The following is a 15,905-nucleotide window of genomic DNA, read 5'->3' on the forward strand; positions in this document are numbered from 1 at the left end:
AGTGAGTTCCAGGACAGCTGGGGCTACAGGGAGACCCTGTCTCAAAAAAGACCAAATAATAATAATATAAAAATAACTTGTTAAAAGCCTGTTGTAGACCAGGCTGGCTTCAATCTCACACAGATCCATCTGCCTCTGCCTCCCAAGTGCTGGAATTAAAGGTATACTCCACCACACCCATCAGAAGAGAGCGCTTAACATAGGGGAGATTTGGGCACAGTCTCACAGAGGCACTTGCTCCTAGGTTAGACCTTAAACTTGGCAACAGAAAAAGTGGAAAGGGTAGGGTATAAGAACAAAGCAGACAGGTGACTGTGAGGGTGACACAGGTATCTGCAGTGCCTGAGCCCAGAATGTGTGCAGAAGCAGGTTTGGGGTAAAACTGGAAGGCAAGGTGGTTTGGACAAAGAAGAGTGCTGCAGGAGAATCTGGTCTGCAGACCATAAGAGTAGGCCGAAGGCAGAGCCAAGGGAGGATGTAGAGTGTAGACACGGAGCAGGGGTGAGGCCCGGGCTCCTGCAGTGCTTCCAGTAATGGGTTTAAGGCGATAGAGTCAGACACATTGTTGTGCTGAGGAGTCTGAGCTGCCACCAGGTCTTGGTCGCAGGCAGCTGGTAACTGAGAAGAGTGTCAGTGGTCTGGAGCAGAGGAGTTCTACAGAGCTCTGATACCTGGGGAATATCTGTAGAAATAGGAGACAGCTGGGTGCACATGGGGGACTGCAGCACAGTGGTTAGTTCATCCCTACCTCATTGCACTACCTCACCCAGCTCCTTGGCCCTCCAGAGGTGCCCTTTCCTGTCCCCTAATGCCTTTTTTACCAGGACCAGTGGGTTTGTAATGGTGGACACTGATGACTAGAACATGGGGCCTTGGAAGATTGTGCTCTGTGACTCCATAAGAATGGAGCAAGCCCATCGAGGGCATCCTGGATTAGGGACAAGAGGCCTGCCTTCTCAGCCTGCCTCTGTCCTTATCAACTGAGACTCTTGCTTTCCCCAGACAAATGACCAGGAGCCATGATGTCATAGTCTGCTGCTTTCTACAAGCAGAGAAATAAGAGTTTGGGTGCCACCCATAGATCTTCAGGAATGCTTTGCAGCTTGCCAACCCTAGTCCCCACTCCCAGCACTAACACCTGGAGAAGATATGGGGTCTGTGGCAGGAAAGACAGACCTACCCCTCTGACCCCTCAGCCTGTGAGGCTGAGGTACTTCACAAAGCCTAGGCCTGAAGTCCCACGTTTTAGGAGGTGGGGAGTTTATGTGACATTTCTCAAGAAAAGCTAAAATATGCAAATTGTTATCTAAAAGGAAAAGAAGGTGGAGGAGACTAGAGTCCCTGGAATGGGAAAGGAGGGAGAGAAAGGAGATTCTAGAATGAATAAGGAGTGACCCACTCGAGTCTAGTCTTTGCCAGACTCAGCTGTGAGCCCCAGCACCCTTCCCAGCTGCTGCTTCCAAAAGTCTGCCTCAGCCCCTTCCATGGCTCACCCCCCCACCATTGGACCTCCCCACTGTCTCACAGTCCATCTGCCCCATACTTCTGCCAACAGTTTTATAACTGCATTGTGGGCTGGTTTCTCTTCAGACACTGCAGATGGTTTGTGATTTTCTACAATATCAAAGTGCCCCATTAGACTTGGAATGACTCAAAGGGACACTCGCCAGGGTTAAACAAGGCAGCTAAGCTTCTCCCCAACCCAGCCTCTGGAGAGAAAGGGGGTCTCAGTGTAGTTACCGTCTTCAAATGGCAGAGACAGAGAAGTACTTGATACCTCTGCAAAATAACTTTGGGGCAGTCCACCTCACCCCCTCTCCTACCCCCATGGACCTGTTTCCTCATCTGGGCAGTAGGTATGCTTAACTAGGTGTTTCTTGTGACAGGATTCATTTCCCCCAGCTCTTAGTGCATCTGTTTTGTGACTGCTCTCAGGGTTTTTCATTGCCCTACCACCAGCAGCAGGTGGCACTGGGGCTCATTTCTCTTGATTTCCCTGCCCCCACTGTTAGGATAACACTGCTGAATCCATTTCACAAGGTGGCTGTAGAAGTTGAGGGTATATCTCATGCTATCTACTGTCTTAAAGAGATGTTTGGATCCAAGGCTTCAGGAAACTGCACTGCTCTGCGGTCAGTTTCAGAGATGGGGAACGAGATGAGCATCCTCATGGCAAGGTGGGCACAGAGCCAGGGGGAGTCCAAAAAGGATTGTCATTTGGAAGCAGGAAGCCGAGTGACCCATGGGGTTCTGGGAGACAGACATGGCACTAGTTGCAGATATTTGTAAATTGAAATAGAAAAATAATTCACTTCAGAGGCAGCACTTATACAGCGAGAGTACTGAGCCTGGAGCTACATATCTCAAAGCATTTAAGTACTTCAAAAAATAACAGTCTTTTTTGCTAGTAAGCATTTAAACATTTTTCTTTCATTAAATGGGACTTGAGTTTGAATCCTGCCAAAGCCAGGAATACATCATAGCCTGTTTTTCCTTATCTGCACAACAGTGAGAGATGATGACATTTCATATCTTTCAGTCAAAAGATAGGACTGTTATATACGCAAATAAATATAAAGGAATTCAGGTAGCTTCCAGCCCAGGCACATTTTCCTTTCTTCTGTTAGACCAGTGGCTCTGGCTTCACTGAACATTTAGAATCACTAAAAGAGCTTTTCAAAAACCCCAGGATCATATTCTGTAAAATTAAAATAGACTCTGGATAGTAGGACACAGACTGTGTGTGCATGTGTGTATGAATGTCTGTATTTCCTATGACTCTAATATGCTTTACACAGTGAAACATTCAACCTCATTGTAGGCTTGATCTATAGTTAGGACTGTGACTACCCAGATATGGTAGGATAATAGTCCTTTCTCAATTTTCCATCTAGGACTCTTTGCCAGCACGTCAGCCTCCTGCCATGTCCGACCCCATTACACTGAATGTTGGGGGGAAGCTCTACACTACCTCACTGGCAACCCTGACCAGCTTCCCTGACTCTATGCTGGGTGCCATGTTCAGTGGGAAGATGCCCACCAAGAAGGACAGCCAGGGCAACTGCTTTATTGACCGGGACGGCAAAGTGTTCCGCTACATCCTCAACTTCCTGCGGACCTCCCACCTGGACCTGCCAGAGGACTTCCAGGAGATGGGCCTGCTCCGCAGGGAAGCCGACTTCTACCAGGTACAGCCCCTGATCGAGGCCTTGCAGGAGAAGGAGATAGAGCTCTCCAAGGCAGAGAAGAATGCCATGCTGAACATCACACTGAAGCAGCATGTGCAGACCGTCCACTTCACGGTACGGGAGGCACCCCAGATCTACAGCCTGTCATCTTCCAGCATGGAGGTGTTCAACGCCAACATCTTCAGTACATCCTGTCTCTTCCTCAAACTCCTGGGCTCTAAGCTCTTCTACTGCTCCAATGGCAATCTCTCTTCCATCACCAGCCACTTGCAGGACCCCAACCACCTAACTCTGGACTGGGTGGCCAATGTAGAGGGCCTGCCAGAGGAAGAGTACACCAAGCAGAACCTCAAGAGGCTATGGGTGGTACCTGCCAACAAACAGATCAACAGCTTTCAGGTCTTTGTGGAGGAGGTACTGAAAATCGCCCTGAGTGATGGCTTCTGCATCGACTCTTCTCACCCACACGCTCTGGATTTTATGAACAATAAGATCATTCGATTAATACGGTACAGGTAAAAAGACCCCATCAACATTGGGTGGGGGTTCCCAAGAAGCTTATGTCAGCCAAGGCCTTGAGGAGAGCGTCTCACCAGTGGCAGGAAGCAGGGAACTATACTAATCTGTATTAATTGCATAGCAGGACTTGATTCCCTCATGATGAAGCCCACCTTTTGGAATCCACATGTCCTCTGCACAGAACCACCTTTTTCTTGCCATTTTGAGCTCAAGATGGACAGTTCGTTATGACAAGTGAAGAGTCAGCTGATGCATACAAAGGAGCCTACAGGAAGACTTTCTAGCCGGGAAAAGGGAGCAGTAGTCTTCTCATGGGCTCTAGCTCCATACCATTAGCCAGTGCCTCACCTAGCCACCTCTGCAAAGAGCCCCAGCAGCGGAGCAGTGGGGTGAGAAGACACTCCCTTCGGTTTCCTGAGACATAATGTGTGCAGCAGTTCCCATCACACCTGCTTTTCCTTCTGGAGGATGTGCCCAGGATCTGGGACTCCTTTGTTTGGGTGGCTTGGAATGCTGTGTGTTCCCAGAATTCTTTGTGGCCTCTGCTCAGGGAGAAAGTTGAGCTATGGCAATAGCCTAGAAGAGTGAGTGTCCACGGTTCAGAGGAGAGGATTGTCCCTTCTGAGGAAGCCAGACTGAGGGATTTAAGATGAACCGCTGTCCCTGCAAAGATGTGAAAGTGTTGGTGCCAGAGTAATGAAAGGCACTTCATGATCCAGCCTGTTGCTTGATCTTCTTAGTCTTTCTCCATGAATTGGAAGTTTCACTGAAACAGGTCAGTTTAAGCCAGTATGTGGACTCTCAGGGTTGGAAAATAATCCAGTAGTTTCTTAGTTCTTCCCCCTCCCCAGTACATTTGGGGATGAGTGCCTCTCCTTGAGTACCTCCAAGGGATCACCTGTGGCAGCCTGTGTACCCCTGGTAACAGAAAGCTCACTATCCCCAAGGCAGCTCCTGCCATGGTTATACAGGACTGGCTGCTAGAAAGTTCTCCCAGTGTTGACCCCATGTCTCTCCTGCCATTTCTGTGTGCTAGGTCTTATTTTCAGAACTTCCTTTTCACACGAATGTGTATCTTTGCTTTGAAAATAGTCGCCTTGGGGTCCAGACACTCTGAAGATGTGACTAGTTAGAATTCAGATTCCCCTTTGCAATCTGTCTTCAGAACCAAAGTTGGCTCCCTTCCCTCCTTGTAAGTCAACCCCCCTTTATATGGCTTTGCCTTCTTCATGGTCCCCACTTTACCTTCCCCACCAACCATGGCTCAGTATGCTCCTGACCATTTCTGGTTGGAAGAAGATCACTGTCTGAGGAGATCCAGGGTCTTGGAGGGCAGTGTGCAGCGAGGAGCACAGGAGCACTTCGGACCATCACAGTGTTCTTTGAGGAAGTATCCAGCCCTAACACACTTCTCTTAAAGATGAGGCTTTCCCCTGTCACAGTGTCTGGTCCTAACTAACTGTGGGCCTCCCTGGAATACGTTCAGAGCTAGAAACCACAAGCCACGACTTCCCAGCAGGTGAAGAGTCTGACAGGCTCCAAGCTGTACATCGTGAGTCATCCCTGGAATGACTATGGTTTTGAGATTTCCCAGAGTCTTCCCCTCTAGGGAGGAGCTCCAGACACTGCCAGAGAAGCCTGGTACAGGTATCCACACAAGGAGGATAGAGCAAAGGGCTTCCATAGTTTTTATCTTGTGAAGGGGTAGCTTGCAAAGTTACAGACAAAACCTGGTCCTTTAGGCAATAAAGGTCTTTCCTTCCTGCCATGGGACCCAGGAGTCTCTTGGTCATGGCCTTCCTGGGTCACCACACCAGGGTATTCTGGGTTCAAAGAAAACCCAGTTAAGACCAGGAAGCAGAAGTTATGACCATAGCAAAATAAGGAAGAAATCTAAATCCACACTGGCCTTTCCTCTCTCTGTAAAACTTTGCTTTCTCCATCTTTTCGGTGCTTCCTAATTCAAGAAGCTTGACCTTAGAGAAAGTACACAACCTGTGAAGCCACTAACATACTATGTGACTTGATGCAAGTCACTCGCCTCACTGAGCCACCTCCATTTCTTCATCTGTGAAATGGGCATAATAGTAATACATAATAACCCTACCTACCTCACAGAACTGTTGTGAGGATCAAATGAAATAATGTATGTGAGAATAAATGATAAATGATAATTCTTCTTGTGTCTCCTTCCAGAGGGGAAAATCTCCAGTCTTCAGTCAAACTCGGGTTTGAACTGGCTCCATTCTTTGCTGTGTAACTTTGGCCATGTCACCAAGCTTCTATGATTTGTGGCCTCTTTGGGTTAACAGTGCCACACCAGGCACCTCCCAGTTGGAAATCCCAGCTGGTCCTGGCACACTGCTCAGTTGATGCTCTTTCAGGGGGTGGTTATGGTTCACCCCTGTGCAGGGAGAGTGTAGCTAACAAACCCTGAAGGCTAGGACAGCCTGGAAAATGACGCTTCATACATGTGCTGTGGAAACTTAGGGAACATGACAGCTCTTCCCAGAAGAGCTTTATGGATGGTGGAGTGTGGGTTAGTCAACTGACAGAATTCACAAGGAGTGCACTGTGGATAGGCAGGGGAGGTGGCTGAGAACAGGGGTGTGTTGTCACACAGCCACTGCATGGGGATGTGATGGGGCCAGGTGAAGCATTCAGCACAGTTGCTGGGCACACATCTGATAGGTGAGTTCAGCCATCTCCCTAGCAAAAGTGTGGGAAAGAGAAGGAGGCACAGAGCAGTATGGGAGGAGCCATTCCAGTGGATGTGAGTGAGTGTGGAGCAGGAGCAAGGAAGAGCAGGCTGCTCTGAGCCTTTCACTCCCTAAGGGACCCACCAACACTTGTTTTAGTTTTATCCTGCCAAGGCTTCATCCCTGTAATTCCAGACATGGCAGCTGCCAGCTCTCTGTTTCTGACCTCAGTCCCACACATGCAGCAGCATGGTTAGAAAGGGTGCCTGTGGGAACCCCAAAGCACCTTGCCATGACCACCACGTGAAGCCTGCCCCCAGCAGGGTCCCTGCATGCTTGAAGGCCAGCAGTGACTGCCTCCTTAGTTCCACTCTGACCTCACACCCTCAGAACCACCAAAAGCCCTTTCCTCTTTTAGGATGGGCCAAGCATCTGACCCTATTCTGCCATTGGGTCCATGCTCCCTTTACAGGGGTGGTTATGGTCTTCCCTCGCCCACATCACAGTGCTCCACCTCAGTACAGACTAGAATGTATCCACCCAACCCTGTTTTGTAAGCCACTGTATGACCTGAATCATAGCATTTATTCACTCCAATTTCAGCTTCCTTTTATGAATTACTGCTAATAGCCTGTATGAATAGGGGCTTATCCAAGCTCAGCTTGTGGCCAGAGCACTGCCCATCCCTTTTCTGGACTGCAGTCTCTTCACACTGGCCATCTGTGTCTGCCTGGACCCAGGGGGCTCAGGGCTGTTGGCAGTGGTTGGCAGGGAAACAAGTCCCATGATCATTTCCCAGAGAAAAACAGCCTTGATAACAAGCTCATCAAAGGGAGGGGCCAAGTGAGTTTATAGGCCTTGCAGGTTCTGGCTCTGGAAGCTCCTGCCCAGACAGCCCGGTGCCCTCAGCCTCCTTGAGAACCTTTGGACAGTCTAGTACAGGCAGAGCAGTGGGGATAGTCTGCTGACACACTCACCCAGTCTGGGGCCCTGAAACCAAAGGAGACCCCGAGAGAAGTTGGCTGGTGGAAGCCAGAGGATTGCTGAGTACCCATAGCACTCAGGTCTCCACCTGACCCAAAACTTGACAAAACAGGCTTTGAGAGTGATACTGCTAGCTGACCTTATGGGCAGTGAATCTCAGCCCCGAGTATCTGACCCTTGCCCCCGCCCCCAATACCCAGGACATTTCAAAAGCCTTGTCACCATTTTCCAGTTAGCTAGCAGCCCTAGCATATTCCAGCCCATTCTCTTCCCTAGGCCAGCACTATCCCCCACCAAGGCCTAGACTCCCTTTTACTGAGAGCTGAGTAAAGGCCCAGTGGAACCTCATTTGAAATCCTCTAGGGATCAATCCAGCTAAAAAACAAAAGGGACTTACTCTTCTCAGCCCCAGGGTTGTATTGATTCTCTTAATAAACACTGATAACTCCCAGGCTGCCAAGCTCCTTCACATCCAGTTTCCTTTCCAGAAACATGTAGTGTGCCATGCCATTTCACGCTTCTGTCTGGGTTGCCCTTTCCTGCCTTGTCTTCATAGCAAACATCTGCTCATCCTTCAACACCCTACGTAGGCTCCATTTTCTTGGCTCCACCAGGGAGAATGAGTCCTGACCCCCTCGAGCAACCCAAGGCAGAGTGGTACTGGTAAACAGCCAATAGTCACCTCTCTGGGAACAGGCCTTGGTTTGTAGCCTTTGCCAGTTTCCATGGCACAAGCGTGCTCACCAATGTGGTATCACAGATAGGCTGGGAAGAGGGCTCTGGACCTAAGTGAGCTGTCTCCATCTCTGCCTCCCTTCATGTTTATAAGCGCAGGGCTCTGCTTTGCTCTCACCAGTGCCGAGCACACAGAAGGTACTCAATATACATTTGAGTGGCCTCTGCCTCTGGAGGAGTAAGACCTTTCTAGCTCCATGAAGTCGTCTTGTGCTCAAGAGTCTGTACAAACTTCTTTCTGTAGCACAAGGGAAAAAACCAAAGTCCCTAGCTCTTTACAAACAGGTGTTAGCTTTCTAAAGTTAAAGAGCATAAACGCTGGAGTCTGATGTGGATCAAGTTCCTGCTTTGCCACTTAATGGCAAGGCAACTTTAGATAGTTAACCTCGCAGTTTGTCTAGAGAGAACAGTACCCACCTCATACACTTGTTGAAAGGGTTTCATAATACTTGATGTACCTTTGGGGGACATGTGTGTGCACTGGGTGTGTATTGCAGGTTTACATGTATGTGTGCACATGTGTGCATGCATATGTGGAAGCCAAAGATGAACATCTTACGTCTTCCTTAGTTCTCCATCTTATGTATTGAGGCAGGGTCTCTCACTGGAGCCCAGAGCTAGCCTTAGCTAGTCTAGCTGGTCACCTTGATCCAGGGACCCTGTCTCCACTTCCCCAGTGCTGGAATTACAGGTGGGCCATGACATCTACTTGGCTTTTACATAGGTGCTAGGGAGCTGCACTCTGGTCACCTGGTAGTCACACTTGCTACAGCAAATGCTTTAACCTTGGAGTCATCCCTCCAGCCGTCTATATAGCTTTTGAACAGTGCTCAGAATATAGCAAATGCTAAGTGCTGAAAATTGTTACCACCATTATCATCATGACTTCCTGGGCCTATCGTTCATTGCTGTTCCATTGCCTGTTGTCTCAAGGGTCTCCTCCATAGCCCATGTGGATTTCTGTCTCCTTCCTTTACCCAACTACTGCTACTTGGAGCATCCCAGCCACTCCTCTCCAGTGATTAAACCCCTGTCCATCCACAGAGGACATCTTCACCTCTACCTCCCTCTCACTGAGTTCTTTCTCCTCCAGTCTTCTCATGACCTTGGGTTGGCAACTCCTTGGATTTTAGAAACAGATCTCATGACACATTCTATTTATAGACTAAATGTTTATGTCCCCCTAAAATTCGTATGTTGAATCCGAAACCTCAAGGTATTGGCATCTAAATGTGAGACTTTGGAGAGGTGGTTGGGTTAGGGTAAAGCCCTCATGAATTGATGAATGCCTTATAAAGGAAAGCCTACAGAACTCCCTTGCCCTCCTTCATAGTGAATCCAGGCCAGCTAGGGCTAGGGGGAGTCCCTGTCTCAAAAAGACCAAAAAAAAAAAAAAAAAAAAAAAAAAAGGAAAGGAAAAGAAAAGTAAACTTGCTGGGCATGATGACACATACCTTTAGTCCCAGCATCTGGGGGGCAGAGGCAGGTGGATCACTGCAATTAAAAGCAGCCTGGTCTACATAGCACATTGCAAGTTACAGACCAGCCAGGACTACAGAGAGACCCTGTCACAAAAAGACCCCCCCCCACACCAAAAAAATAAGCTTTTTTTTGAGACTGCTATGTAGCCCAGGTTGGACTCTAACTCAACATAAACCTGTTTACCTCCAACTCACAGTCCATCTGCCCTATCATCTTGACTGCTAAGATTACAGAACTGTACCACCAAGTCCAGTTTAAACAAACTATTATTGTTCTGTGCTGGGGATTGAATCCAGGGCTTTTCATGTGTTAGACAAGCACTCTACCACTAGACAATATCCCTATCTACAATAGATAAACTCCACACATCCCTCTCTTTGGGAGGCTGGAATAAGAGAGACAGATAAACAAATTCAAATGTGGTAGCCAGTGTCATGTGGCTCCAGGTACAGTGGACCACAAAGATAGATGGGCAATTTAGCAGTAACCCCTCTATGGGCATACCACTTAACAGTTACAAAGCACTTAACTTCTTTTCCTCATTTACTCTCCTAAGAAAGCTGCACAAGGAGTTCTTTATTTCATAGATGAGGAAACTGAGGTGTAGGGAGGTGAAATGACTTGCCTGTAGTCATGTTGTCTGTTAGAATAATGTCCTACAAGACTCCTGTGGATGAACCCATTTGGGGACACAAACCTGACTCTATAGGCCTTAATAGGTCTTTACATATGCATACATTCATACATACATGTTAGAGTATGGGAAATTGGGTGGGCAGTAGTAAGGAGAGGGTGCAGATAGGGGAGAGAATCTAAATGTGATCAAAATATATTATAGGAAATTCCCAAAATTTCAATTAGAAAAAGAAAAAATAAAATAGTGCCCTGTACGTAACATGTTGTTAGCAAATATTGCATTGATTTAAATAGAATTTAATTTAAATGACCAAGTTGAGTAAGAATCCTCCTGGGAATTGATGTGACACATTGAATCTTCTTTCAAGATTATTTTCACTCAACTCTGAGGCCAAGGACAGAAACAGGCTTCCAAGTGCCGGGACTCTGGTCCAGGTTGTTCTGCTGGTGTTTCAAGTGACCTTGAGCAAATCTCTTCATTGTCCTGGGCCTCAAAGCTTCTTTGGCAGAATGCAGCATGATAGAGTTCATCTCTCTTCCAGCCAGAGCTGGGTAGAAAAATCACCTTGCTACCCATGGAGACATGCCAACAGAGCCCAGAAAATCCATGATGGGGCTGTCATGGAGCTGTCAGACACAGGACTGGCCTCACATGTTTTCTATCACCCTTTCATCTTATAGCATGAACCTGTGACCAAGTTGCTAAGTTGATAGAACTGTCCTATGGCTATATTCCACATTGTATTTTCTAGTGTAAAATGTTAACTTTACATTCAGTGCTGCTAGAGATATATCCAGGCAAAGGGGAGCAACTTAGGGGTAGGCCACACCACTAACCCCCCTATGAGTATAGTCAGGAAGTTTTTGTGAGGGGGTAGCTCACAAAAGCTAAGCTCCTTGCCCCCTCCTTTATTGACCAGGACAGGTTCTTTCTCATTTGGCTGATAGCAGAGAGGGGAGCCTACAGAGGATTACAAGAGTGTGATATCTGTTGGTTATTTTTTGGCACAGAATCTGGAGATGCTACGTTAAAAGGAAACTTGTGACTGACCACCTAAGACAGAGAGGAATGAGAGCTGGTTATCCCAACTCTACCATGCCAGCAGTCGAAATGACTGTGCAGGAAATGGTGATAAAAGTACCTGCACCTTCAGGAGGCTGAGGCAGGAGGCTGAGGCTAGCCTGTGCTGTATAGCAAGACTTCATTTCAGAAAACCACAAAAACAAGTGTCTTGTCTTATCTACTTCAGACAGTGATGCTCTATTCCTTAATCCATGAGAAGTTGTCCAGTCCACAGCCAGGGGGAAGGAACCAAGGCCCCAGTAGTCCCAACTGCCTCTTCTCTCGCTCCCATACACTACCCTGTGCCTCAAAGCTCTCTTCATCCTTGGGTGTCTTTCTTCTTTCAACTTGTTGATTGGTGAATAGTAACTTTGAAACAAAAACTCAAAGCCATGAGCTCATTTTATAGAGCCCAGCAAAAGCTCAGGTGAAACATAAGCAGCCTTTTGGATTTGTTTCCTGGCTATGGATTTAGATAATTCTGCCAGTGATGAGACTCAGTGAGCCTGACCCTCTCTATTCTACTCCTCTGCAGAAATCTGATATTAAGCAGCAGCCAGAATCTGAGGCCCCAGCCAAATGGCCCTGCCTGCTCCTCTCCAGTAGACCTTGCTGCCAAGAGCCAGGAAACATGATATACTATCTTTCATCAATCCTAAGACATCTTTTTTTCATATTCCAGCATCAGTAAAATCAGAATGAAGCTTAACAATTAATAGTATAATTGTCAGTTTCTATTCTTCATATATATATATACACTACAGTTTCTATTATATATATGTGTATATATATATATTATTTTTATTTCATATGTATGTTTGGCCTGCATGTAAGTGTATCCATGTCATTCAGTGCCTGCAGAAGCCAGAAGAGGGCATTGGATCCCCTGGAGTTATGGTTGGTTATTAGCTGCCATGTGGGTGCAGGGAACCAAACCCAGGTCCACTGCAAGAACAGCCATTGCTCTTAACCATTGAGCCATCTCTTCAGCCCCTAGTTTCTATTCTTATGTGGTGGAACATAAACTTGTGTTTTGAAGCTGTCTTAAATGAAGGGAAATCCAGCAGGAGCAGCTGGGACATGTCACTGTAGGTCTGTGCACTGTTACCCCTGGCCTATTTAGGCCTACTTCCTTCTGAACTCACTGCCCCTCATCTCACCAGTGGCCAGGGCCACAAAGCTGGCCATCAGCAAGTCAAACAGAGAGACCCTCAAGAAGCCAGCCCTGTTGACACCTTGTTCTAAGGCTCCAAAATGCTGGAAAACTGAGAAAATAAATTGCTGTTGCTTAAGCAACCCAGTTCAGCTACTTGGTCACAGCAGACCTGCAATTGGTAGTGAAGCTAGGAAGAGGCTGAGGGAGGAGCTTCACCCCAGCTGTCTGTGTCAGAAATGATGCCCAGGTCCTGGGACACAGAGGACTCATTTGGCAACCAGGCAGACAGAAGGCATACTTGGCATGCCTTTTAATCCTCTAGGGTCTGGTAAATTTTTGTCATGTTTTTTGCTTTGCTTTAAAGAAAATCCAGGCAAACTAGAAAACACTTCCTCTCCAAAGGAAGGAGAATCCATTTGGTGAACTCTGTCCAAGTTGACTCAGTGCCCTGCTGGCCTGAGCCCCAGCTTGAGTTTGAAGTGTTTTGTTCTGCTGTTTTTGAGGACTGGGTCAGCAAAATACATCCCAGGATTGTTTGTCTGTCTTTCCCTGTTGCCTCATGACTCCAAGATTGCCAAAACTCTGTTCAGCACTCTCAAAGAGGTACTCTTTAGGATGAAATGTTAAGATGCAGTTAGAAAAGCCCAGAGATACTCGTAGATGTCCCATGCCCAGAAGGGATGGTATGAGAGACAGCAGGACTAAGAGTCAGGAGTCCTGGGGTCTGGCCTTGGCAATTTCTCTGGCTTGCTGTGTGATATGAACTGGCCCTTTACCTCCCTGGACTTGTCTCCTTTCCTGTGAAGCAGTGGGGTCAGTTACTCATTCACAAATATGAACAAAGCCCCTTCCGCCATCAGGCCCTAGGTTCAATCCCCAACACCACACTCCACCCCTGGGGTGGGGAGGGGAGAGAACAGCATGCTGCACCAGAACTAGATTATGAAGTTTTGCATGCTATGTTACTTTAAATCCAGCCACTGTTACCTGGCATCAGGGATGCACCGCTACTTGGAACCATACCTGTCTCTAAGTAACTGCCTCTGAGTAGGTAGGGACGTGGAACTTGCTGAGTGAGGAAAAACCGCAAAGGTAGAATATGGTGGAATCAATCCAAATGTGGGCCGATAAGTCCTTAATTCAACATGGCACAGTTGTGACCACACTTGTGACTAGACCACACTACTTTCCCCAGGATCGGGGATGATCAAATGGAATGAAACATAAAGAAAAACACGAAGTCTGGTATGGTGACACGTACCTGTACTCCATCACTTGGGAGGCAGAAGCAAGAGGATGGCAAATTTAAAGCAGGCCTGTGGTATATAGAAAATTCTAGTCTCGCCATACATTGAGAACTTATACACACACACACAAATCCAATCAAACAAGAAGGAACATGAGCTAGAACATCTTTACAAGGGAAAACCACCCCTCTTTAGTCTGGACTACTCTGTGGGAGGACTCTCCGCCCACCCCATGCTATGTGTGTATCAGAAGTCACATTCCTCCTCACCCAGAATTCCCAGAATTTGTAGTCCAACTCCAAAAAGAGACTCAGAGACTGCTGGTCTTTCACTTGTCTGTCTTGGGAATGTATTTCACCCCAGTGCTCTCTCTTTACTCATTTCTTAAAGCTGGCACACGGCATCACTATGCCCCTAAAGGAAGGACTTGTCCTCCCACAAGGACATGACCTTTCCTTCCGTGCTCACTTATATGGTTGTTTAGGATAATAGATGATAAATTGCTACAATCCGTTTTCCCCTAATTTAGGAAAAATTTTGTTCTTTAACAATTTTATACATGCATATACTGAGTTTCGGCCATTTTCACATCCCACAAGTCTCACTCATCCCACTCTCTCTCCCATTGAAATCCTTCTTCCCAACAAACCACTCCTACTTTGAAGCCTTTTAATCCCTTGGGTTTAATTATGGTTGCTAGCTGCTTCCATGAGCATGAGTGGGAGTGGTTTGCTAGAACATGGGTAACCTACCAGTGGCTACACCACTGAAGAAAATGGTAGCCCCCCCCCCCAGCTTCTTTTAGTAATAGAAATACAAATTTTCACCAAGTAGTTGGCCACCAAATATATATCCTATTCTGCTTCCTTACAGCACGCTATGGCCATATGACTAAAGAAATGATGTGGGGGCCAGTGAGATGGCACAGCAGGTAAAGGTGCTTGCTGCCAAACCTAATGACCTGGATTCTTCTGTTCCTGGAATCCACATGGTGGAACAAGAGAACTGACTCCAACCAGTTATCTTCTGACCTCTACATGCATGGTGTACCATGTGTCCACAATCAATCAATCAATCAATCAATCAATCAATATTTCTTAAGTGATGTGGGTAACTTCTAGGACATATCCCGACTGCATTTGCCTCTCTTCATCCCTTCCTTCCTTCTAGCTGGAATGCCAGGTGCATGGCAGAAGCAGTCATCATAGATCACAATGTGAAGGCCACATGCTAAGGATGGCAGAGCTACAATAGAGGAGGATCCCGGGTTGCTGGCATCATGGAGTGCTGGACCATGGGCTACATCTATATCTTCTGTGAGAACAAATTAGTACTGTCTTAGTCAGTGTGGGCTGCTCTAATGAAAAATAATATCATAGATTGTGAGGCTTCAGCAATACATACTTATTTTTCACAGTTCTGGGGGCTGAGACATCCAAGATCTAGGGTCTGGTGAGATGTTGTATTGGGTGAGGCCCACTTCCAGGTTTGCAGACAATACCAATCCACTAATCTCAGTGTGCAGCTTCAATTCTCATGGCTTAACTACCTCCCAAAGGCCCCATTTACAAATACCATGTCTTGGAGGTTAAAGTCATAATATATGAATTTGGGGCTGGAGGACAGAGACATTCAGTCCAAAGCTTCATGGTAATGAAGGACTAAGGGTGGACATGGGAGACGATTGTGTTATGTTGCAATGGAAAATTGGGAGAAGGGATATTTGAGACATAGACAGTTTCATAAAAATATCTCGCTGATTCCAACACTCAGAAGGCTGAGGCAGGAGGAAGGCAAATTCAAGACTAGCCTGGGCTACAGAGTGAGACCCAGTCTTCCAAAAAATTAAATAAGCCAGGCATGGTGGGTCACATCTTTAGTCCTAGCACTTGGGAGACAGAGGCAGGCAGATCTCTGTGAGTTCAAGTCCAGCCTTGTCTACATAGTGAGTTCCAGGCCAGCTGGGGCTACAGGGAGACCCTATCTCAAAAATACCCCCCCCCCCAAAAAATTAAATAAGGGGCTGGAGAGATGGTTCAGCAGTTAAGAGCACTTGGCTGCTCTTGGAGAGAACCCAGGTTTGGTTCCCAGCATCCACATGGTGGCTAACAACCGACCATAACTCCAGTCCTCCTCAGGCATTGCACAACGTAGGTGCACTTGCATACACACATACACATATAAAATAAATAAAAT

At 47.0% G+C, this 15,905-nt stretch overlaps 1 protein-coding gene across 9 annotated transcripts in view; it reads left to right on the forward strand.

The window, feature by feature from the left end:
• Kctd21 (potassium channel tetramerization domain containing 21) overlaps positions 1 to 3,986 on the forward strand; it is a 12,373-nt gene extending 8,387 nt beyond the window's left edge. For all 9 annotated transcript variants that reach the window (XM_008844199.2, XM_008844200.2, XM_029568862.1 and 6 more), the window contains one exon: positions 2,895 to 3,986. In XM_008844199.2, coding sequence (XP_008842421.1) covers positions 2,925 to 3,707 — 783 coding nt within the window. In that variant the 5' untranslated portion in view covers positions 2,895 to 2,924 and the 3' untranslated portion in view covers positions 3,708 to 3,986. The remainder of the gene's footprint in view (positions 1 to 2,894) is intronic.
• Positions 3,987 to 15,905: the final 11,919 nt, after the last annotated feature.

This window comes from Nannospalax galili, unplaced genomic scaffold (assembly GCF_000622305.1).
Source record: "Nannospalax galili isolate Female #2095 unplaced genomic scaffold, S.galili_v1.0 scaffold278, whole genome shotgun sequence".
NCBI classification, from domain to species: domain Eukaryota; kingdom Metazoa; phylum Chordata; class Mammalia; order Rodentia; family Spalacidae; genus Nannospalax; species Nannospalax galili.